The sequence below is a fragment of the Osmerus mordax genome, chromosome 15 (genome assembly GCF_038355195.1).
Source record: "Osmerus mordax isolate fOsmMor3 chromosome 15, fOsmMor3.pri, whole genome shotgun sequence".
Lineage (NCBI taxonomy): Eukaryota > Metazoa > Chordata > Actinopteri > Osmeriformes > Osmeridae > Osmerus > Osmerus mordax.
In genome coordinates this window covers 11306737-11331533 of record NC_090064.1, presented here as the reverse complement: position 1 = coordinate 11331533, position 24797 = coordinate 11306737, and the positions used below count along the sequence as shown (strand labels likewise).

The window sequence follows — 24797 nt, the reverse complement described above, 5'->3', positions numbered from 1 at the left end:
GCTCCAGCTGCTTTTGGTGCATTCTGGAATTTTTAGGCCTGCCCTGTTGGCCAGCGTCCTTACTTCCTAACTGGCTGTGTGTGTGTGTGCGCGCCTGCGTTTGTGTGTATGTGTGTGGGAGGAGAGCACGGGGGGAGGGGGCAGAGGGTAGCTTGTTTTCGGGACTGGAGGACGGTCGCTCCGTTCTGAAAGAGTTTTCTCCCAGCGTGGGAAAGAAAGAGGCTCGTCTGCCTCTGCCTCTCAGCTGGGACAGACGTGGCCCATACAAGGGCCGCAGCTCCACCTTCACCCCCGGACTCCAGCTCCCACCGCCCGGGCTGCCCCGGAGAGGAGGAGACCTCGCCTTCAGGGAGCAGAGCGGGCGAAAAGAGATCGAAAAGAAAGGAGAGAAGTAGGAGGAGAGGAGGCATAGGTGTTGCTCTGCTAGGGAAACGATGGACAGATGGTGAGGAGATCTCCCCATCAGACAGTGGAGCTGGCCAGGGGAAGACATGCATCTGTCCGGCAGCGAGGAGTCTGATGTGGTGAGTCCTGATATACGACCTCAGTGGAAACACGGTCACACTAACACACTCATACACTTAAACAAACAGTATGTAAACAGTGTGAACTGTGGTCGTGGCGTACAGAGACAGCAGGAGTCTTCTTCTCTGCCTTCTTACCCTCGCTTTTCCGAAACAAAGAAGAAGAGTTGTTGGAATGCGGTAGAATGTTTGTTTTTTTGTGTGTGTGTGTGTGTGTTTTTTTTGTAAAATCCAGGATCTGAAGGGCGTAATCCTACACTTCCTACTTTCCTTCCTTGTCCCCCGTTCCTGGAAGTTTACTTGGTTGGTTTTGTAAATTCACTACAATAGAACTTGTTTGTAGCGTGCTCAAGAGCTGGTCTTGGATGAGGAGGGGGGGGATGCGTGTGGTGTGTTTGAGAGGGGGGCTGTTGTGAGCAGACACTCAGCATCTTGTCTGAATTTGCGACTGTCCGTGCGTGGGCTTTACTATCCTTAAGTGGTGAGCAGCGATAGGAGTTAACGACTTGTTTGAAGGAAGGAAAATAAACACCTGGAAAGAAGCATGGAACATTGTACTGTAGATGCTGGCAGCATTCCACCAACAAAGGATCGCCTTCCATCAGCCTTCCATTTCTCTGCTTTTCAGTTTCATTATCTTGTGTGTTTACAGTGGGGGTGTTCCGGCGTGTGTGTGTGTGTGTGTGTGTGTGTGAGAGAGAGAGATAGAGAGAGAGAGAGAGAGAGAGAGAGAGAGAGAGAGAGAGAGAGAGAGAGAGGATACAGTGCTGAAAGCTTTTAGTATCCTCTGCTCGCTGATAACAGGATGACTGGCTCGTCCACACTTCCACAACTTAATATGTCTGCTCTGGTCAAATCACTTAAACAAACACAGTGTGTGTGTGTATATGTGACAGTGCGTGCGTGTGACAGTGCTTGTGTGTAGGTGTGTGTGTGTGAGTGACAGTGTGTACTGTATGTGTGTGTGTATGTGCCAGATGCTGTTGTCCGTCTTGTTGACTCATTTGGCCGTGTGAGCTGGAGACAGGGGACTACCTGACCAGCTGTCCCCCCCCCCCACACACACACACTCACACACACTCACACACACTGTCCCTCGCACCGCCACTCTCAGTTAAAGTGTATGTGAGGGCTGTGAGTGGCCCAGGCATCCTCTGATCCTTGAGGTGTACACTGGAGGAAATCCTGCTGTGGGTTTGCGTACACATACTTATCGACCCGTGTTTCAACATTGTTAGATGCCCTTTGAGCCAGCACGAAACTCTATACTACTCATTCCTACACGGAGTGGAAGAGAGAGTGTGTGTGTGTGAGCGCGCGTGTGTGTGTGTGTGTGCCTTAGTCCCCGTACCAACCCTTCTACTAGTCCCAGTTCTTGCCCCAGTAGCAGTAAAGCATCTCATGAATCATCCACAGTCATGCCGGGCTCTTTCTACACCTCCCTCCCTCCCTCACACACATACATACACACAGTGTCCCCCATGGATATATCCACACTCATTTAATTACCTTCTCCCGCCTCTCTTACCCGCCTCCTCTTTTTAACTCTCTGGCTAACTGAGTACTGTAGGAACTGCTTGGTCTTGTTTTTTTGTTTCCCAAGTGACCGTCTCACTTAGCCAATCCGTTCTCTGGGATCCTGTCATGTGATTGACAACCTGGCGGGTACATCACCTGGATGGGATGATGCACTTATCTAATGCACAGGAGAGGATGTTTGGCACACAGAATGCTGGGCAAACACTTTTCCCATGCCTGCCGGTGTCACCTTGACGTCCGCGCAGCCAATGCCTCTCTCCCCGCGCGCCAGAGAAACCATTACTCCACCCACCGCACTCCCCACCTTCCCCATCATCTCTCTCCATCCATCTCTGCTCACTAAATCACTCGGTTGGTCTCTCTCTCTCCCTCTGGCTCTCCCTCTGTCCCTCCTCTCTCTCTGTCTCTCTCTCTCCTCTCTCCCTCTCTCTCTCCTCTCTGTGTCTCTCTCTCCCTCTCTCTGTCTCTCTGTCACAAACACACACACACACAAGCTGTCACTCCTACTTGTTCTTTTTGTTCTTCCGTCGTCTCTCTCTCCACTGCCAGCAGAAGACAAAGTCATTGTGTTTAGTTACATACAGCTTTTGTTGTCTGCTTGTCTTGTGCCGATGCGTCCTGTGAGACACTGTGCTGCTCGTGACGTGTTTCTGAACGTGTCCTTCACTTTCCGCGGGGCTGATGGACAGACAGCCGTGAAGCCAACGTGGGTTTTGTTTTCGGTCCTGAATGAGTCACCCAAACAGCTGTGTCCCTGTGTTCCCCCGGCGACCAGTCCCCCGCCTGCCACGGGAGATTAGAACATCCCGAACCGGGCCGTCTAAATGCCGTCTGGCGTGAAATATCAGGAAGATAGGGACTGGGATTAGAGAGATGTCAGTCTGTGAGGCCCAACGTGTGGACCTGAAATGAGTGTTCAATTCAGACTCTTGCTCGTTGCTGTGATACGCATACTCTTCTTTGTAGCTGGTCACTCTGCCTCGGTGTTTGCTTCTCCCCGGCTCTGTGGAGAAGATGAGTGTGTGCAGCGATAACCACCATGAAAGAGTGTTAAAGATTGTGTTAGATACAGTGTTAGATTTCCTTACTCTAGAAGGCTATTCATGAAGTGTTAAAGAGCTGAATATGCTAGATATGACTGTTTTTCATCTCATTTTTTCTGTCCGACCTCTAAGAGAATAGCACACAGGTCAGAGAGCCTGGAGAAGGAGGGAAAAGAGTGCGATCGGAACTAAAGAGAAAGTGAAATAGAGAGGGGGTGGAGGGGGGGGGGTTGAAAGGAAAGAAAGATTAGGTTTGTGGGAGAAAATGGGATGTGACGGGAAGACAGAACGAGAGAGCCAGAGAGAGGGAACACTGGAGAATTCTGTGTGGGCCAGTGCAAGGTAGCGGTGAAGGAGATGGGGAGAGGGGGAAGAGGGAAGGAGGTGAGGGAAAACAGAGAGCAGACACTAAGGCCCCATGGTCTACATAACGTACTGGAGAGTACTGTTGAACCCATAGTGGAAGTACATTTAGTCATTTAGCAGACGCTCTTATCCAGAGCGAAGTACAGAACGAGTGTTCCAGATATGTAACAATGCCGTTTGGATGTAACACGACGGCAGATTCCCTGGTGTGGCCTCTACTGAAGGAGACCCCCTGCACGCAGGACGTACACACACACACACACACACACACACAATCACACAATCACACAAACACCACTGTCCAGCCAGGCATTCTTTGCCAATTAGCTGTAGTGGTTTGTAGTGTTGTAATGTATTGTTCTTGGTGTGACCTCCGCGGGTGGTGACCACATGTGACCTCGCAGCCAGAACCCTGTCCAGAGGGATCGATAAGACCGTTACAGAGACCACAGAAGCACTAGCACCCCCCCTTCCACACACACACAAACACACACACACATAGACATGCAGTGCTTACCTAACACATTGTGTACATAATAGATTATATTATAGTACACTCTCTACTCCCTTACCCCGCCTCTCTCTCACTTTCTCACTCACTGACATACACACACACATACACACACACGTTCACACCCAAACTGTCTCTTTCTGTCTCCTCAGGTCAGAGCTAGCTGGTTCCAGTCTGTTTGTAGGCTATATTCTGGGCTGTATTCTATTGATATCAGTGCAGGTCTGGGTCCAGAGGTCAGTCCTGTCCTGCAGCCAGACTCAGTCTGTCAGTGTGAGTCCATGTCACCCTCCCTCCCTCCCCTCTCTCCATCTCCATCTCCCTCCCTCCTTCCTTCTTTCCTTCGTTCCCTTCCTCCCTCCATCTCCCTCCCTCAATCTCCCTCCCTCCATCTCCCTCCATCTCCCTCCCTCCCTCTCTCTTCACCTCTCTCTGGGCACGTCACTCCACTGGGAGAACATCTGTGGCCCTCTGGTGTCATGTGACCCCCACTCCCCTCTCTCACAATGTCTGCCACCGTACGTGTCAATCACAGTGCTCCAATAACAGCCCATTCTCTTTCTACACACCTGGCATCAGGCAGGCTGCTGGGAGGATGGGCTCTGAACACTGCTGCTGTCGCTCCTGTTCTGACTTGAGTGGAGGGCCTTTTATCTGCTCCCTAGGTCACCTGCCCCTGTGTAGTCAAACTCATCTATTCTTCTCCAAATCTGTATCTGGTTTATGTAATGGTCGCATCCTGCATTTGCTCATTAACCAAATTGGTTTAATGGGTATTAATGAGCTGAAATCATATTTCTCTCCTCCAGTCTTGCTTTTCATGTCGGAGGCATTTATATCAGCGTGTCAGAAGTGCGGGCGCTAGCTGGGAGGGCCCTGGGGAGGGGCAGGGGGAGGGGGCATGTAGCCGTGGCATTGATTGGTTACGATAAGCAGATCTAATGTAACGAGTGTGTCGTCCTCTCATGTCTCATGTCAGAGCTCCTAGAGGAATGACCACTTGCCACCGAAACACACAGAAAAAACCTCTACATTGACATGTCAGGTGACCTTTCTCCCTCCCACCCCCCCGACCTTTGATGACCTCTACCACGCGACGGGCAGTGGTGACTAGAAACTTGCATTTCTGAATCAGCTTCCCCTGCCATTGTTCTGTCCTCTCCTTCTTACCTATCATCACAATGATTGCAGGGGTGGGAGCTTTTAATTAAAGTTACAATTACTCTAATCAGTCCAGTGTGACTTTGCAGTGTTCACATGTAATGAATCACCAGTGATCTGATGTGCTGGGGTTTGGAATGCTGGAGTCTGGTGAATCACTCAAGCTAAGATCAGAGTGGCGAGGAGATGCTCTGAAGACAGGGGCTATTTATATGTCACTCTCTCTTTATCTCTCTCTCCCTCCTTCTCTCTCCCTCTCTCTCTTCCTCCCCACAATGTTCAGACTTTCTTTTGCAATTTCTCTCTTTCACCATCTCCCTTTTGTCACCTCTCTTCCTCTCTCTGTCCCTCTCTCTCTCTCACTCATTTCTCTCATCCCCCCCCCTCCACCCGTTTCCATTCTTCCTTCTCTGTGTGGGCTCAGTCTGACATGCCAGTGTGTGCTGGTGTGATTTTAGATGCATGTGAGTGCGACTGAGCATGCTCCTCCCCAGAGACCGAGAGGCAGGCAAATAAACTTTGGACTCATGATCATAACTAGTGTACATTGTGTGTGTGTGTGTGTGTGTGTGGGGGGGGGGGGTTACATGTCAGTCCATAAAGATCCAATGTTTATGAAGCTTCTTTTGTGTTGGTGGGAGTGTGTATGTGTGCGTGCACGCAACTGGGAGCTCGGAGTACGGAGAAACGCACACAGTTGACAAACGGAACCCGCACAGGGGACGAGGGAGTGCAGCGGTCTGCCTCGCATCCATCACAGCCCTGGCTCCAGAGCAGATGGAGACACTGTGAGGGGGAACCAAGAAAAACCATAGAGGAGGAGGAGGAGGGGTAGAGAGGCTGGCCAGACGGATACGGAGGGGAGGCAGAGAGAGAGAGAGAGGAAGGAGGGAGAGCGAGAGGGAGAAAGAGGCAGAGCTGCAGACGCGGAGTGCAGAAGAGCCTGCGAGGCGGTGAGGGAGACACAGACATAGACGTGCTGAGGGCTGGGAGTGGGAATCGCAGCGGCACCTGACTGTAGCGTCAGCCGCGCGTTAGCATCCGTAACAGCAGCAGCAGCCGCAGCTGTGAGTCTCCAGGACCCAGGGAGAGAGAGGAGAGGAGACAAGAGACGAGAAGTGCGGAGAGGTGCGCAGCCCCGTGTAACCGCCTGTCCGGAGGAGCATGGCAGACCAGCCTGGGCAGGCGACGGCAGAGCAGGAGCGACACAGCAGGACCGGGGCTGGGGGAGTGACTGGCTCTGGAGCCGGGAGCGGGGCATGAGCAGGGCGCTCCGGAGCTGCGCCGTGGCCGCCCAGCACGCACCAGCACCCAGGCTGAGCCCTGGCCAAGGTTCCCTGAGCGTGGAAGACGGGAGTGGTGGGGACGCGGGGGAGATTATGCAGCGAGCGGCGGACGTCTCTTATGGACGACGCGCTCTCAAGCGCCAACAGGACCGGTAGCCGGAGCTCTCTCTGCTTGTCACACAGCTGTCTGTGGACCCACCTTCAGCACACAGCACAGGCTCCTGAAGCGGTAGCAGCAAGCGTACTGTAGTTCTCTCAGTGAACTCCGAGCCACCGCTAGCTCTATCCCCTAAGTGTAGCATTAGCAACCGAGGTAGCGCTTGGAGAAAGTTTGCAAAGGCATCCTTCCGCGTGGCGTCGTCGCCACAGGCCGTCGCAGTCGCATGCGTAGCGTCCCGGGAAGCCGTCGTTCTGAAGGCGCGTGCCTGTGGGCTGTAGCCGTGGAGACGGGGGGTGGAGGGGAGCGCTTGTAGCAGCAGGCAGAGCAGTGGCCCTGGACACTGAGTGAGGCAGGTTGGCTGATGAAGGCCACCTGGATCCGACTGCTGAAAAGAGCCAAGGGAGGTCGCGTCAAGAGCCCCGACGCCTGCGTAAGACCACCGTTCTTGTTACTAATATAGGCTCACCTGTGTGTGTGTGTGTGTGTGTCTGTGTGTGTGTGTTTGTGTACAGGAATGCATGTGAGCTTCAGTGTTTGTGTGTTTCCTTGCGTGTGCTGTTCATGAATCCATCTATCCTCCCATCTATCCATCTATCTCCTGGGTTCAAGGTGGTGTTGTCATTCTGCAATGGTGATGATGAGAGGGAGGGGTGCATCTGTCATCGCTGTTTAATGCGGGGCGCTCGCACAGGCACACACACACACACTGTCAGATCTTGGTAGGGCTCCATATCACATCCTCCAGAACCACTCTGGGACTGAGTCTCATTGGCGGTCCTGACACCATGGATTAGAATATAAATATCCGATAGCATCTGAATGTTTAATGCATACTCCTCTAATGTCTGTGGTGAATATAGAAGTGAATGCGCACACACAGTCTTCAAAGAGAGAGCGTGCTAGGATATAGAAGAGGCTTCCAGTGGGATGTGGGGAGAGACTGGTTGATGGATGTGGGGAGACACTGGTTGGAGAGATGAAAGGGTGTTGGATATAATGTGAGGATCGTTTCAAGGTTTTTGCACTGTATCATGTATGAGGTAGGAGAGGATTAAAGGGAGTTATTCACTGAGCCTGGTTCAGGGGCAGGTAGTGAGAGAGCCCATGGATAGTTAATGAGTGACGCTTCAGATGAGCAGAATCAGAGAGGTGTATTTTTAGGCGGCCGTGCTGTAGAGACACGCAGAGAGTGGAGAGCGCTGCTTCATGTACTATGTGGCAGACACATGGGTGATGTTGGGGACTAGAAGGAATGGAGTGGAGGGATTCCAGTTCCACACACACACACACACACACACACACACACACACACACACACACACACACAGAAGGTGACATGTTCAGAATAGTCAGATGCTCTTGGGAATGCTACGTGTATATGTGTGTATTGAAGAGAGAGCGTGTGCATTTTGTGTGCATGTGTGCGTGTGTGTGTGTGTGATCTGAGGACTGTTGGGTAGTTGTAGTCACGCAGGCAGAGCGTGCTGAGAGGTTATTTTTAACCCAGACAGAACAGAGTGGTGCAGTGGGATGAATGAGAGGCCTTGAGATGGCTTGACTGTGCGCAGGTGAGAGGATGAGGTGAGGTGTGTCCGTGCGTGCGTGCGCGTCAGACACACAGCGCTTGTTCACTGTGGAGTGACAAAATGTCAGGTGGTACATATGTCTGCCTCTTTACATGCCTCCAGGCTCAAAGACGTATCAAAACACACACACGTACACACACGCACACACATGCATACGCACACCCACAACCCCGTCACTCACACACAAGCCCAAATTGGAGCCTCCAGCTTTCCAATAGTAGCTCATCCCAGCTACAGAGAGCTCTGCTGGGGAACAGCTGAGACCATGGGAGGGATGGATGAGAAGAAGGCCTGGAGGGAGATGACACTCGGAGGCTGTCTGAGACAGACCGTGTCCTGCTGATTGTGAGGTGGACGGAGGCTTGGGAGGAGGGGTTCCATGGTTACCACTGCTATATTTTGTTATGTTCATGTCTGCTTGTGCCCTCTGGATTACGGTGTCAATATAATCACTGAGGACCATTCTCCTCAACTTGACCTCTGGGTCGTTCCACCTATAGAGCTGAATGTGGCCATGGCTGGGTTCATGGCCATTCTACTCTTAGACAAAGTACCTGATCTAGTGTGTTTGCACAATAACTGCACAAAAATTGTGTTTTGGACGCCAGTCCTGAATGTATCGTTGAGTTTGTGCGACGGCGTGACATTAAGGTGTGTGTGTGTGTTCTCCTGCAGGGTTCGGCGGACTCCTACACCAGCCGTCCATCAGACTCAGATGTGTCCCTGGAGGAGGATAAGGAGGCGGTGCGAAGAGAGGCCGAGCGCCAGGCCCAAGCCCAGCTCGAGAAGGCCAAGGTACCCTCCTCTCCCTCACCTTCTCTCCTACTCTCCCACACCTTATCTCCTCCTCTCCTTCACCTTCTCTCCTCCTCTCCCTCACCTTCTCCCCTCCTCTCCCTCACATTCTCCCCTCCTCTCCCACACCTTCTCTCCTCCTCTCCCTCACCTTCTCTCCTCCTCTCCCACACCTTCTCCCCTCCTCTCCCACACCTTCTCTCCTCCTCTCCCTCACCTTCTCTCCTACTCTCCCACACCTTATCTCCTCCTCTCCTTCACCTTCTCTCCTCCTCTCCCTCACCTTCTCCCCTCCTCTCCCTCACATTCTCCCCTCCTCTCCCACACCTTCTCTCCTCCTCTCCCTCACATTCTCTCCTCTCCCTCACCTTCTCCCCTCCTCTCCCTCACCTTCTCTCCTCCTCTCCCTCACCTTCTCCCCTCCTCTCCCTCACATTCTCTCCTCTCCCTCACCTTCTCTCCTCCACTCCCACACCTTCTCTCCTCCTCTCCCTCCGGGCATAGCCGTGCGAGGTAGCGACCATAGCCTGAGCAGGGTGTTAGTGTGAGGAGGAGCAGTCAGTCCAGGAAACATGATTGCATCCAGCACCTGTGAAGCTCAGTGGCCGCAGGTGGCCTCCGCTCTCTCAGGTCAGCAGCCGGGGACAGCAGAGAAGCATATCTCAGGGAAGGGGAGAGGAGAGGGTGGAGCTCTCCGGTTCCGCATGGCCCCCTCAGCCTCAAACCTCCAGCCGTTCCCTCAGCCACCTCCTTCTGGCATCATCTCCTCTCCCTCCTCCTGCTCTCCGCCTGGAGAGGGGCGTCGGAGCAGCTGGAGGGTTTTACGTCCCAGAACGAGGCCCTCCTGTTCGCTAATTAAAAAAGATAAGTTGGCAGCAGATAACCTGCCGTGGATTACCCCCACCAGCGGACGCTGATATATACGGCAGGAGCTGTAAAAGCAGCCACTCGTTGATCAGGTCTCAGACGAGGGAGGGAGGGTCAGTGAAAGGGCAGCCCTGATGACTGTAATGGTTTATGAGCTGTAATACACAACAAGTTGTCTTCAGTAGAGCCACAGTTTGTACAGTAAGTACATCGTGGCAAAAGCTCTGTGGACTTCCGCGCCTCTGAACACGACCTCACTAAGCGTTGGGATCTCCATTAGGGAGATGTGGTCCTCTCTTAGCAGTCTCCTCCGATGACTTCTCAGGTGTGTCTGTAGTTTATGGAGCAACTTTACCAAGCGTCTTAAAACCACATTTGAAATGTAGTCAAATAGTCAAGACGTTGCCCGTTCAAATGGCAGAGAGCTGTGTGAAGCGGCTGTCTCAGATCAGCGGCGCTCTCTCTACACCCCAACACCCAGTCCTGTCACGCTGAGACAGGACACATCCTGTCCGGCCCTGACCGTGAGCGTGAGTGCATCACAGGGCACAGAGTGTCCCAGCAGACCCAGGGGCCTGAGACTCCAGAGACAGGGCAGGACTCGGCTCTGATTGGTCCAGTGGGACCTACAGCTGCTGGTGGAATCTTTCGGGGCCCCTCAGACAGACTGTTGACGTCAGACTGCAACTTCTATGAAAATCCATGGAATTTTATTCAGACAAACACATGAGCACACCAACGACCCCAACCCTCTTGGTGTCTCTGCACATTTCCAGTCATCCTAATGAATACATGTAGGATTTAAATGTTAAATATTCAAACAAACTCTTCAGTATCTGGCCTTCAGGGGGCTGTCCTTATATTCAGTTTTATTATGCAAAGCAGCGCTGTAATAAATAAATAGCCATATGGGCTATGCTCATTTATAAACTCAAAAAAGCCCATGCTGGATTGATGAAGGTCACGGAGACCTTACTGTGTCGCATTAAAGCTCGATTGAACCAGTCTGCAGTAGCAGCAGGCTCCCCTCTAGAACAAGCCTGCTGCCGGGCTAAGACAGGACGATTCCTATCAAAACGATGAAGAGCACCCAAGGTGAAATGTTCGAGAAATTATCTATCGCCGTGGATCTCCTAATGAAAACGCTCATGATGCGCGCTACATGGGCCAATCAGCAACTCTCTGAGAACGCTCAGCACGCGTGAGTGTGGGCGGAGCGAAGACCGGGGGATATTAGCTCAGGAAATATTCATTGGGTGCGGAGGGGTCTAATGGAGGATTGGTCAATGGTGATTGGCCATTGACCACATAGTAGCTGCCTTCCTTTCAAGCCTTTTATCTCTACCTCTGTCTATCCCACAGTCTCTATTTCACTCCATTTCTTATTCCTGTCCCTGTCTTTCTATTTTTCTTTTCAATCCCCCTTCTCACATTCTCCCTTCATTCTTCATATCCCCCTCTTACCTGCTCTCCCTCCTCTTCACTCTCTCCCCTCCTCCATCATTCTCTCAGTCCCTCTTTCCCTTCATCTCCCCTCCCCCTTTCTTTCTCCCTCTTGCTCTCTCTTTCCTAGCGGTCAATACAGAATGCGTAATGAAAAGGCTGAGATACCTACTGAGGAGGGAGAGAGCAGGGGTCTATAGCCTGAGACAGGAGAGGGAACCAGTTGTGTGGAGCCATTACACTGGCTGTCACCCGGGATCGGAGGTGGCACATGAGACTCTGTGTGTGCGTGTGTGTGTGTGTGTGTGTTGCTTGTAAAATGCCATCAAACCAGCCACCAAAAAGTGCCACAGATCCCTAAAATGTATCCCTGCTGGGTGACTGTGGAGAAGCTGAGAGGTGGTGGAGAGGCAACAGGCCATGAGAGAGACCCCCCCCCCCCACACACACACACACTCCTCCTGACAGAAGCCTTGCCTTAATGTACCCATGTGGCTCATCAAGTACGCGATCATCAAGGACACAGCGTCCTCCATGTGTCATCTTGTGCCTGTACAGTACACACACTGTAGCCCAGAGATGGGATCTCACGACATTGACATGGACACCCGCGCATACATACCACTGCTATTAGCATGTCCCATTACGTGCTGTGCGGGCCCCTATAAGTACTTTAGAGAGTACTATGGTGATGTTTGAAGCCACGTGTCTTCATAGTTAATCATGGTGGGTGTGCGCCTGTCCCATATTCATACAGAACATGACCTGACAGTGAAGGGCAGCAGAAACACAGAGATCCCTCCCCACCAGCCCATCCAAGGTTCACTAATCCACTCTACTCTGATCTTCAAGACTCGGCTCGACTCTGCTGGGTTCTGATCTACTCTACTGTAGTCTATTCTACTCTATTCTACTGTATCAAGCTAATCCAGTCCAGCTAATCCGGTCCATCTCATCGGCAGGTGACCATGTAAACCAGAGTCCTTCTGGAGGATTACAGTACACCACAGCACACTGCGCACTCGCCGCGTCTGTTAAGTCAGACGGCCCCAGACAGACAGGCAGGCTCGTCACGCTCTCGCTGGCAGGAGGTCATGTGATCTGGACAGGGGGCCACGTCCATGTCACTTGCCACTGTCCCTGCCGCTGCCATACTCAGACTCACTGCGGATTACAATGCTGTGCCCAATAGCATTTGATGTAATTCTAAGAAGAATTTACCTTAAATTATGTTTTTTTTTGTCTACTGTCAGGTTGAGATTTAGAGTGTTTGTGTATGTGTGTGTGTGTGTGTGCGTCTATGTGTGTTGCGTGCCCACTCTTTCCTCTTCTCAGTGACCTATTTTTTGTTTAAGTCTTTGTTAAATCCCCTTTTTGCCGAAAATGTAATGCCTCACTACTGCTGTGAGGCTTAGCTCCTGTCCGGAACGGAGGGTTAGCATCGCGGATGCCCGATCAATTCACAACGTGGAGCGGCTACATAGTGTCAGAACTCCCCTGTGGGGAACTGAACCAGTTCATTAGCTTTATGTGTTATCTGGAGGGACAGGCTATCCCGGATGAGAAGGTCACAGATGATGAGATAGGTGGAGGCCGTTATCGATCCAACGGCTTTAAAGTTTCAAGGCTGGATTTACACACCATTTACATGAACGCGGTTGCCTGTCGTTATTTATGAGGCCAAAAAGGCTGAAGCGATGAAGTCGTCTCCTGCTGCTTTGTGGCGTTTTGTCTCTCTCTGGCTTGATGGGTAATGGTTATGTTTTGACTGCAGTGTCGATAAAGGTTGGGCAGCATTTATGCTTCTGTGTCTGGCTGTGTGCTAGCATAGCAAGGTGACCGGGGGAGACAGAAGGACCACAGGCTTTCATAAATACATCATAGAGGAGTGACTCAGCCTGCCACTAGCATCTTTACTAGGGATATTTCCAACAATGGGGAGAAAATAGCTCGACTCTCTTTCACAACCTCATCCCATAGCACTATAAAAACCTCCCACATACCTACACCCAGGGAGGCCTCCACTCCGCTAAGCATCTCAGTCTCTCCCTACCGACACAACCCGGACAGGGGGAGCTTAACAGCAGCCTCCTATACCGTGAGTGACTGGTCTCTGTGTGGTTCTTTACCATAACAGACTAAACCGGTTGCCTTTGCCGTCCGCACCAACGTCCACTACAGCGGCGGCCATGACGACGATGTCCCAGTGCCCGGCATGGCCATTTCCTTTGAGGCTAAAGACTTCCTCCATGTCAAAGAGGTGAGGGGTCACATACACACACACACACGCCAACGTCGACTGAATCACAATCAAGAAGGTGAATTGTGTGATGATGACGAGGATGGTGATGGTGATATGGATGACATTGATGATGATATTTATGATATGTATGATTATGATGATGAAGAAGAGGAGTACTAAAGGTACTTTGACTCCATAGAAATTCAATAATGACTGGTGGATAGGCCGCTTGGTGAAGGAAGGCTGTGAGATCGGCTTCATCCCCAGTCCTGTGAAGATAGAGAACACTCGCATCCAACACGAACACAGGGCCAAGCAGGGCAAGTTCCACTCCAGGTACAACTCCCCTGCTCCCTACGCCCCTCCCCACCTCATCACCGTCACCATGGAAACTACCACACCATCTCTCTTCCTCCCTAGCCTAGCTGACTTGGAAGCCAAATGAACCCCAGCAGCATGAACACATTTCAAGGAATAAATAGTGCTGTCAAACGTTTACGATAAAACTTTTGTTGTCGCCCCCTCTCTCTCTCTTGCTCTATCTTTCTCCCTCTCACTCACACACAGTAAATTGGGAGCAAACTCGTCCTCCAGTTTAGGTGAAGTGGTTCCTAACTCTCGGAAATCTACCCCTCCTTCCTCTGGTAAGCAATGAGACCCTTTGCCAAGACTCATAACATCATCACGAGAACCAACTCTGTCCAATTGTTAACACAACAGTCTTACTTCAGACTCTCAGACTAGAGATAAATAAACAGAATGGAATTAAAATGGTTAGACCAAACTGCAAAGTGAATGTTCTACTGAGTGTTTTTATATGAGCTCATCTCAATGCTACTAAATCATAGCTAAGATCTCAGACACTGACAGTATGTGTATCATTGTGTGGCCTTTCTTGCAGTCTCGGGTCTCTTGTGGTTTTACCCTTTGTGTTGTCTACTGTTGGTGTTTGTATTCTCTCTGTCTAAATACCTTAGTGTGAAGCATCAAGACCTGGGTCAGTAACATAGACCAAACACTTGTATTTTAAAGTAATTGAGGTGTGTTTTGAATGACCTCATTGGTAAATTGGTTCCCAACCAGGTATTAAATCACTCACAGCCTAAGAAATTACAGATGCTCCTTGACCCAGGTGTTGTTGCCTTGTGTGTTTCCTGTACCTTGGTATGACTCTGGACCTGTCTGTCTGTGTGCATAGCCATTGACATAGACGCCACAGGCTTAGACCCAGAGGACAATGAGCTTCCAGTCAACCTGCGCTCCCCTAAAGCCAGTCCAAACACAGTCATGTCTCCCCTAGCAAAAGAGAAACGAATGCCTTTCTTTAAGAAGGTAAACGTGGCGCCTGTATTGGTCCTCTCTCTCTCTTTCTTTCTCTTTTTCTCTCTCTCTCTCTCTATTCTCTTTGTCTCTCTCCCTCTCTGTCTCTCTCTCTTTGAGCGCCCGCTCGGCTCCCACGGAATGCCTGTGGCTGCTCAGCATCACTCAGCGTCCGTACTGTTTGTCCTCTGTGTGCCACCGTCCGTGTCCCTCCGCGTCAAGTCGTTAGCATGCCTTCCTGTCCTTAACCTCTCTCTCTCTTCCATTTCACCGTTGTAGCTAAGCAGAAGCAGAAGTCGGTAAGTTGGAATGCGGCACGTCCCCAGCCAGCCACCAGCCTGGGCCTGGAGCTGGGTCTGGTGCTGGGCCTGGAGCTGGGTCTGGAGCTGGGTCTGGTGCTGGGCCTGGAGCTGGGTCTGGTGCTGGGCCTGGAGCTGGGCCTGGAGCTGGGCCTGGAGCTGGGCCTGGAGCTGGGTCTGGAGCTGGGCCTGGAGCTGGGTCTGGAGCTGGGTCTGGTGCTGGGCCTGGAGCTGGGCCTGGAGCTGGGGGCTGATGTGCCTATCTGATCCTTTTCTCTGCAGCAACCCCCACCCCTCTATGATAGTGTCTATATATGTGTGTGTGTGTGTGTGTGCATGTTTGATTGAAGCTCAGTGAGACCTCAGTGTATCCAGGCAGGTTTCTGGTGTTGCTTTTGTTCTAATAAGCATATTCTTTGTCAATGGTCTGTTCTGGTGCAGTGCCTTGCGAACAACTTACATAAACTTGTTCTTATGTAAAACAGGGCTATATTCAGAGTTCAAAATATTCCATAAGGCACCCTTGCCACATGTTTTGTGGATGCGGTCATTCCCAAACCATTGTGTTTTGTCTTTAGTAAAACAATTACGTCTGTTCACACAATATAAGACACAGACAATAATCACCATTACTGGAATCACTGATCAGCTTGCATGAATGTTTTTACAACAAGAAAACGATTCGGTTATTTTGAACAGGACGTTGTATATAAACGTGTCCTGAAATATGAAAGGGGTCCATATAAGTTACAGTAGTCCAAGAAAGTCTCCACATGTGACGCAACGTCTCCGGACGTGATTGGGTAAGGATGTGACATGTCCGTCATCAGGCTGTCCCGGGATGCGTGCATGTTGATCGGCGGTCAGAACTGGCCGGCTGCGTTCTTCTGCTCTGATGTCACCCCAGGTCCCCAGGGGGGTCACTGACGGCAGCAGATGTTACACATTTAAACAACATGAAAGAGAGGGAGACAGAGAGAGAGAAAGAAAGAAAGAAAAAAGGGCACAAGGTTGTAGACTAAATGAACCTGGAAAAAAGATTAGAGCAGAACACAAACAGAGTGATGACAAGAGAGAGAGACAGAGTGAGAAACAGAAAAATAGAGACCTAAAATGTGAATGCTGCCGAGCCCCAGACAGACGTTATGCTAGCTAGTTGCTAGCTAGTCAGTTGTCAGCGATGAGAGGAGGAAAAGTAAGGAACCAGACTCACTTCCCAGCAAGCTGCTCCCCCCTCCGCACAGCTGACAGGCCTGTCTCCTGCAGAGCTAACATCACACGCCACCGCCTCTACCGACGCTTTCGTTTACCTGCGTGGCGTGTAGCTGACGGGCAGCTCGCGAGGAGAAGGATCCCACAAATATATGCCTTGTCACTGTAGAGGGGTGGTAGAGCTGGAGCATTAGAAGTTGGATGTCGCTCTGTCACACACTTGCAAGCACACACTGTCTCTCTTTGAAGCTGATGGATACACTGAGCCATCACTCTGTAGTTGGCTGTGTAAGTGGGTCTGTCTTTTAACCGGTTTGCTCGCTGCCTACTAACTAAATGTGTTTCAGATGTACTGTCTTGTCCGACAACCTCTCCTCTGACTCAAATTCCCCTCCCTCTAAAATAGAGAACAGGTGAAGGATGAAATGAGCTCAACAAATAGCACAGTGTGTTATCCAAGTTTAGTTCAGGAGGTTGACCTCACAGGATGTGTTTGAGATGTTTGGCGATAGCAAACAAAAAAATCCACGCTGAAGCACCTCATTTCATCATTCACTAAGTTAACACTCTCGGTCCTCAATCCTGGAGAGCTTCCTTCCTGTAGGTATTTTCCTCCAACTACTGTGGTCAGAAACCGGATTCTTATTATCAACCTGCTATTTGATGAGGTCTTAAACCTACAGGATAGTGTCTCTCCAGGGTCAAAGAGCTGTGTGTTAATATGAAGTGTGTTTGTTATGCCCGGCCCTTCCCTCCCTATGTGGTCTGTGCTGGTGAGTGTGGATGTTAGCTCCCCAGACGCGTGAAGCTGACAGCTTGTCTCATTTCTCGGCAGACGGAACACATTCCTCCATATGACGTTGTGCCTTCCATGAGGCCAGTGGTCCTAGTGGGACCTTCGCTGAAGGGCTACGAGGTAGCACTTCAAATCTATGCATGTTTTAACTGGAGGAAACTTGCTGTAGCAATGAACTCAGAAGTTACTAATTAGTTAGTATCACTGAAACGGTTCACATCCGGCTCAACAGTGGACGTTACAATGTTTCTCCCATCTGTTCTCAGGTGACGGACATGATGCAGAAGGCGCTGTTTGACTTTTTAAAACACAGATTTGAGGGGAGGTAATGTGAACGGGATTTTTTCGAATCCCTCCCTTTTCCCATTTCCCTCCTCACCCTCTCTCTTTCTAGCTCTTTCTAGCTCGTTCCCTCTATCTCTCTCTTGCTCTCTGTCTCCCTGAGTTCTATAGGCTGGTATTTAGCCGTCCCTGGAGAGGGAGTGTGTAACAAGTTTGTTTGGCCTGGGGATGTGTGCTGCTGCTTTAAATAGGCCTGCTCCATGTCCTTAATAGGCCATAGTGGACCCTGGCGCTGAGAGGGATCCTCCAGTCCCTGGCCCGGCCACTTTCTGGCCACCCCTCACACACCATAAACTTACAGTACACAGACCACAAGGTTGCCTAGCAAGACTTTTTGAAGGGGTTCCATTAGTTCTCCGTTCTGATGAAAGTTCCCCTCTGCCGAACGTTTCTCATGACTAGAGCTCTCTGTCTATTGATGTGGTGTTGTCCCTGTCCTCTTCTCTGCTGCTGACCCGGCCTTCTGCCTCCTTCTCCTCCCCTCCTCCCAGGATATCCATCACCAGGGTGACGGCGGACATCTCTCTCGCCAAACGCTCAGTCCTCAACAACCCCAGCAAGCACGCCATCATCGAGCGCTCCAACACACGCTCCAACCTAGGTAGACTCTCAGGGAGAGATGCGCCCCCCCCTCTTTCTTCTTCTCACCCGCCGTGTCCTAGAGAGAGGCTTAAAGAGCGAGAAGGGAGGAGAAGATTAGAGACACTCCTAATGATGCCTGTAATAAAACAGTCAACAGACTATGTCACTGCAGGGAAAGTAGGACAGGCTTTGGCCTGTGATTACAGGTTTGTGTTCTTAATGAGAGCTGGAGACGAGAGGCATGTCAGATAACAAGCTCAACAACCCGTCTGATTGGCCAGTGTTTGATGAACAAGCTTTGAATCAAGTATAGCAAATTCGTCAGCTGGGACCTAGCTGGTCATCAGAGGGAGGGAGGGAGGGAGGGAGGGAGGGAGGGAGGGAGGGAGGGAGGGAGGGAGGGAGGGAGGGAGGGAGGGAGGAAGGGAGGGAGGGAGGGAGGGAGGGAGGGAGGGAGGGAGGGAGGGAGGGAGGGAGGGAGGGAGGGAGGGAGGGGCACTGTTCCCCATGTGGCATCACCACTACGGAGCTAACTTGTTGTGACCATTCCGGTAGGAACGTCCCAGAAAAATACTGTGGCGTAGATATGAGAGAGGAGGTGTGGGGGTGCTTTTTATTCACAGCCAACTCATAACTGATAAGTATTTAATCATCTCAGGGAGGGAGAGACGTGTTGACACCACACTGAGCTCTACTCTGACAGGATGGTAAATGTCACATAAAAAACATGAGGCTGAGGATGTGCTCGTTGTGCCTCTATCCCTGTGGGATGAAGGATTATAACATGCATGTCAGAGACTTTGCTTTCCAGTCCTGTCTGTCAGTTCCTGTCCCCTTATCCCCATAGACATACACATAACTCTGGGATTTAAATAGGAGGTCTCTCACAGGAAAGCTGTAAAAGCAATATTATACAATACACTCCAATCATCAAACATCTGGCCTTGTGGCTTAATTTCCGGAAACAAACCCAGTGCTAGGCATGTGTATCCGAGCAGGCCTCAAACCTGGACAAACAGAATCTGTGTTTGAGTTAATAATCACAAGCCACACTAAGGAAACATCCTGAACTGATAGTGTTGTATGCCTATGACCTCAGGGTGCCCAGCTAATACAAAGCTCATTAGATATGGTAACACTTTAGATCCAGGTGCTGGTGTAAGTGTTAATTAACAGATAATAAGGCATATCTAATATATATTCTCTCTTTTTCTCTCTCTCTCTCTCTCTCTCTCTCTCTCTCTCTCTCTCTCTCTCTCTCTCTCTCTCTCTCTCTCTCTCCCCACAGCTGAGGTCCAGAGTGAGATCGAGAGGATCTTCGAGCTGGCCCGGACCTTACAGCTCGTGGTTCTGGACGCCGACACCATCAACCACCCAACCCAGCTGGGCAAAACCTCTCTGGCACCCATCATTGTCTACGTGAAGATCTCCTCGCCCAAGGTGAGGCTGCTCGGGAAAGCCCTAACTAACCAGACACTGTTACCAGACCACACCCAGACTAACAATAAAACACCATAACTAACGTACACCAAAGAGCAATAATACAATATAACACAAAACCATTGCATTGTCCATAGTTGTACTTCGATCTTATTGTAGGTAGATAATTCTGATGACCACTGTAATATCTCAGAGCAGGTTAAACCATACAGACTAGAGCGATAGCCTGTTTTAATGAAACATTGTATATTCTCTGCCAGCACTTAGCTGTGAGAACTGAGCCGGGTGTGAATGGGTAGACGGAAGGCAGCGCCGCAGCCCGGGGCGTGGCCTGAGGGTCCCGCTGGAGAGGAAGGCCGACTGACAGGAGAGACAGATTGATGAAGCGGCCAATCTGAAGGGAAGGGTTCCTTAGACTCCAGTGTTGTACTGGTTTCTAGACACCCCTGGGGGCCTGGGCTGTATGGATGTATCTTGTCACTGCTCATATCGCTTTTCTGTTACAGAGCGTGTTCTTGCTTAGTGTTTTTTTTAAATATGACCTGTCACGTCTGACAGCTCCCTCGTCCAAACGAGGGGCGTGTGCGTGACGTGACTGACTCATCGCAGCCAACGACCTTCAGCGGCATGGAAATAAAGCCCCGGATTCTGTGATCAATAAAAACTGAGTTACATAGGAAATGAAAAAAGCATTGCTGAAGAGGCGTAAAATAGAGAAAGAGACCCCTGTAAATCAATGTCCTGTCAGTCTAAATCACACTTGGATGGAGTAAAACCCTCTCTTACACTCCTCACTACCCATGGAGAAACAACTGTGGCTCAGAAGTAGAAAATAGGATCCACACTCATGATTATTATACCCACACCTCTCTCTCTCCCCTCCCAGGTTCTTCAGAGGCTCATTAAGTCCAGAGGGAAGTCTCAGGCCAAGCACCTCAACGTCCAGATGGTAGCAGCCGACAAGCTGGCACAGTGCCCGCCTGTAAGTAGGCACACTGGTCATGGGTCAATGCTAGGCAAGGTCAAAACTAGACCTCGCTCCAAATCATTTCTTCATCACTTAGTGCACCTTATCTGTGATTTCTTTTTAATGCCTGACCCAATGGTCCCCATAAGCTTGTCCGCTAGTCCACCTGGTACTCCAGAGGTTTGCCTGTGAGCCTCTCCTATCTGAGGTCAGCAGTAGATCTGGGAGACTGTACAGAGGAATGCTTCTGACTGAGATCTGCCACCAGTCCTACTTTTTCCTACTTGAATACTACTTTTAGTTTAGCAGAGCTGCAATCCTCAGTTTAAAAATCTAAAACGCAGTATCCCTAGTGGGATTTATTTTTCAAGTGGCTGCTTGATCTGAAAAAGGTTTACATAATTAATGTTTTATGCTTTTGCAGTAAGTGGGTTATTTTGTGTCTGACACAGATTTATTGATTCTCACAGTAAAACTGTATGAGAAATAGGTCTCCTTAAACTGTGCAAGGTTATTTGAAAGTCTACGCAAAAAAATCTAAGAAAACATTTGCAACAATTGCAATTACTTCCTTTCTCCATCTGTCCCTCCTTTCCCCTTGTCCTTATCTCTCTTTTTATATTTCCCTCTTTTCCTCTGTCCATCTTTTGGCCTTTCTCAGGAGATGTTTGACATCATCCTGGATGAGAACCAGCTGGAGGATGCCTGTGAGCACATGGCTGATTACTTGGAGGCCTACTGGAAAAGCACCCACCCTGCCAGCTGCAGCCCCCCCAACCCTCTGTTAGCCAAGCTGGCCACGGCCGCCCTGCCCTCGGGCCCAGCCCTGGTCTCCAGCATGCAGGTACAGGTGCTCACCAAGCTCAGGCCCAACGTGGGCCAGGGAGCTGGGCCAGGAGGGGGCATACAGTGCAGGGAGATGGGCAGACTGTGTAGAGAGACAGGAGGACAGGGCATAAGAAGCAGGCAAACAGGGGAAGACAGGCAGACAGGGCTGGGAGACAGGCAGACAGGGCAAGGAGACAGGCAGACAGGGCAGGGAGACAGGCAGACAGGGAGACAGGCAGACAGGGCAAGGAGACAGGCAGACAGGGCAGGGAGACAGGCTCAGTAGAGATTAGCCACCCTCTATCCATGGCCTAATGAGCAGGATTAGACAAGCCAAGTTAAAACAGGGATGGAGAAATAGAGGGATTAGGAGAGAGGGATGAGTAAAACAAATAGTATAGTGTATTAAACAGCTGATTAAAGGGGGAGATAAAAGGTCAGAGAGGTGGAATGTGGGGCTTGGGTGGAGATTGTCCAACTAACAACGACTTAGAGATCATGAACACTGTAACAAACATTAACAAGAACTGTGTCTCACAGATGACAAGTGGATGATTGGTTTAACAATCTGCAGGTTGCAGCTGCAGTTGCAATAATTTTCTTGGTGTCTTATCTTTATCAATTTCCCTTAACTCATAGATAATCAATTGTTTGCATGATACACCTCAGTTAGTTAAAATATACTGTAGATACAAATTGTAGGTGTGTACAGAAAGGGTTAATAACTTGCTTTGTCTGACTGAATAATGAACATTCAGACTGAGGTCATTGTGTTATTTCTTAATTCCACATATGTGCCTAAGATGTCCACGTATCTTTCCCTGTACCCTGCTTCTATGTATTGCCACCACAATGGAAAATGTAAGACTGAAAATGCAGAGATGGATGAAGCTTCAGATGAGTGATATAGACAGACTGTGTGTCTGTGGTCTGGTGAGTGGTAGGCCGTGTGGACAGAGATTAGTATTCCACAGGGACTGGGACTTAATCTAAATCAATCTATAATCAAACGAACCTAGTCACTTTCAGAAATTGAATTCTCCAGGTCAAGCTTCAAGGACTGAATGTTTCCTGTAAGAATGTAGTTTGGAACATACTGTATACATTCAACCAGCATACAGTACATGCTTTGTACTGTATGCTGTGTACTTTAAATTAATGCATGGTGGTTGTGTTTGTTTGATCTGCATGTGTGTGTGTGTGTGTGTGTGCGTGTGTGTGTGTTGACGTAACGTGTGTGCCGTGTCTAACTCCACTAACACACGTGTGTTGCTAACCACCAGGGCAGCGGGGCAGAGCAGAAAGGGGATAAGGCAGTGGGAGAGAGGAAGGGCTCCAGAGAGGACCACCACCAGAGCCAGGACCAGGGAGACCCGGAGGGGGAGGAGGACGAGGCAGAGGGGGAGGGCAACGAGGAGGAGAGGCCCCTAAGGACAGAGTCCTCCAGGAGGCCCCAGCACATCCACCACCGCTCCTCCTCCACCAGGACTGAGCACCACAACCACCACCACCACCACCACAACAGCAGCCGAGCCAGGGGACTCTCCCGGCAGGAGACCCTGGACTCTGAGACCCCCGAGAGCCGGGACTCGGCCTACATAGAGCCCCACGCTCACCTGCTCCACCAGGAGGAGGAGGAGGAAGAAGTGGAGGAGGAGGAGGAGGAGGAAGAGGAGGAGCTGGGGGAGGGGCACCCCCAGCAGCAACAGCGCTACGAAGCGCTACCTCATCGGGACCACAACCACCATCACCACCACCATCACCACCGCGCAGGTGCGGACGAGGCCGGGGGCCACGGCCCAGGGCACCACCGCTCCAAGGAGCGCGAGCAGGACCACAACGAGCGCAACAAGCCTCGTGGTCACCAACACCACCGACCAGCACGTGATCACCACCACCACTACTACGTCCGCGACAGGGACCGAGAGGGGGAGGTGGCCCCCAAAAAGAGGGGGGACACAGGGGACTGGGCCAGAGACTCCTACATTCACCAGTGACAAACTAGCCCTTCCCAGTCCCCTGAGGACCCCACCACACACACAAACACACACACACACACATACACACATACAAAGACACACTAAGTCATAGTGCTCACACTCCGTTCTTGAAAACCGTTCAGTTCTCCCACTGTGCTGCTACACTCCCTCCCCAAACCCCTGCCTCCCGTTAATGTATGCTTCCTTTGTAAAAGCTGTTGCTACCCTAGCAACGGCAGTATTTGGATTATATAGAAATAGATATGAATATATACAGTATGTATATGTGTGTGTGTGTATCTATGCATAGACGTGGTCGTTTATGCTAGGGTATGCATGACTATTCTCAAATATGCATATTTTAAAGCCTGTGTTTGGTAAAGCATGACAGAACAGAATTATTTTCTGTGCTGAGCTGTGCTTTCTGTGATTAGCCTTTTGAAAATTGATTTTAGATGTGTGTTTTTTTAATTTATATATATATTTTTTTTTTTTTGCTTGCTGCCACTTGAACAATTGGTTCTTTCAGACTACTGCTAGGATTGACTATAGGAAGTGGGGTTAGGTGACCTACTGTAACCCAGTTAGGTTATGCTGTATTTGCAGATGTATTATTATTTGTTTTGGTTCCTATTTTATTGCTTGCTTTTTTATTCTGCTTCATTAATTTTAGATGTTTGGTCCTCTGATATTGAAGCCTCCTTGGGGCGCACCTTAGTCTTGCCTTACAAGACAACAGAATAGTGACATAACTTCCTGTCTTACATTGCAGTACTGTTCTATTTATAAGGGTCCAGTAACATTTTATAACATTGATACACCTTCTGTTGAGCACTTTTAATATAGAACGTTTCACATTGGTGTCCAGTGATCAAGACTTGATGTTTCCATTTTAATTGTCAGTCATTTGTCTGCAACTGATCTCCATGGTAGCTTACGAGTTCTAGCTAGAAGTCTTTTCTACCAACTCAAACTCACCCGACAGTATAATTAGATGAAGAATGTGTATTATGAAATAACCTTGAAAATATTTGACTGAAGGAAAAAAATATTTGTTAATGAGACAATTCTATGAACCAAATTTACTCCTTCACCTTGCCAAATGCACAATTTATAGTTTGGGTGTAATTGAAAATCAATCACCCCATTTAACCGACAGAATGTACATGCTTGTGCTCGTGTGAATACTCCAGAGCAGATAAAAGTCTGTCTATGGGATGGGCACCTCCTGCCATTGTACCACCCAGTACAGATTTAGTCAATCCAGAAACAGGGTCAGAGATTCAGGATAACTTGAAATCAATGTGTGATTCACACATTTCACACCTAGACTCTCTCAGTAAAAGTGTGACATTATACTGCATGAACCATGTGAAAACCAGATGTTCCTCCGTCAAACAAGCTGCCCTCGCCACAATAAGGGAGTTGATACACTGTCCTCTGTTTACATTTCTACCTGTCCCCCTGGTATTCATGATCAGACTTTTAGTTTATAGGTTTTGCCTAAAA

General features: G+C 50.0%; 1 protein-coding gene across 2 annotated transcripts; it reads left to right on the top strand.

Annotated features, from left to right (window-relative positions):
- The first annotated feature begins 268 nt into the window (after positions 1-268).
- cacnb2a (calcium channel, voltage-dependent, beta 2a) lies at positions 269-24779 on the top strand. 2 transcript variants are annotated; one of them, XM_067251225.1, is made up of 13 exons: positions 269-524; positions 8852-8971; positions 13419-13541; positions 13723-13859; positions 14091-14167; positions 15123-15142; positions 17190-17270; positions 17417-17475; positions 17984-18093; positions 19363-19514; positions 20401-20496; positions 21143-21325; positions 22593-24779. In XM_067251225.1, the coding sequence occupies exons 1-13, from the start codon at positions 492-494 to the stop codon at positions 23304-23306; spliced, it is 1905 nt and encodes a 634-aa protein (XP_067107326.1). In that variant the 5' UTR covers positions 269-491; the 3' UTR covers positions 23307-24779. The 2 variants fall into 2 exon arrangements, with proteins under 2 accessions (XP_067107326.1, XP_067107325.1); XM_067251224.1 differs by lacking the exon at positions 15123-15142 and adding an exon at positions 14722-14855.
- Positions 24780-24797: the final 18 nt, after the last annotated feature.

What these genes read in the sequence shown, in the direction of transcription:
- cacnb2a (XM_067251224.1), top strand. Translation starts at nt 492, where the DNA reads ATGCATCTGTCCGGCAGCGAGGAGTCTGATGTG. An exon ending in AAACACAGATTTGAGGGGAG is followed by an intron (nt 17,476 to 17,983) that starts GTAATGTGAACG and finishes CCCTCCTCCCAG; the next exon opens with GATATCCATCACCAGGGTGA. An exon ending in CCCTGGTCTCCAGCATGCAG is followed by an intron (nt 21,326 to 22,592) that starts GTACAGGTGCTC and finishes GCTAACCACCAG; the next exon opens with GGCAGCGGGGCAGAGCAGAA.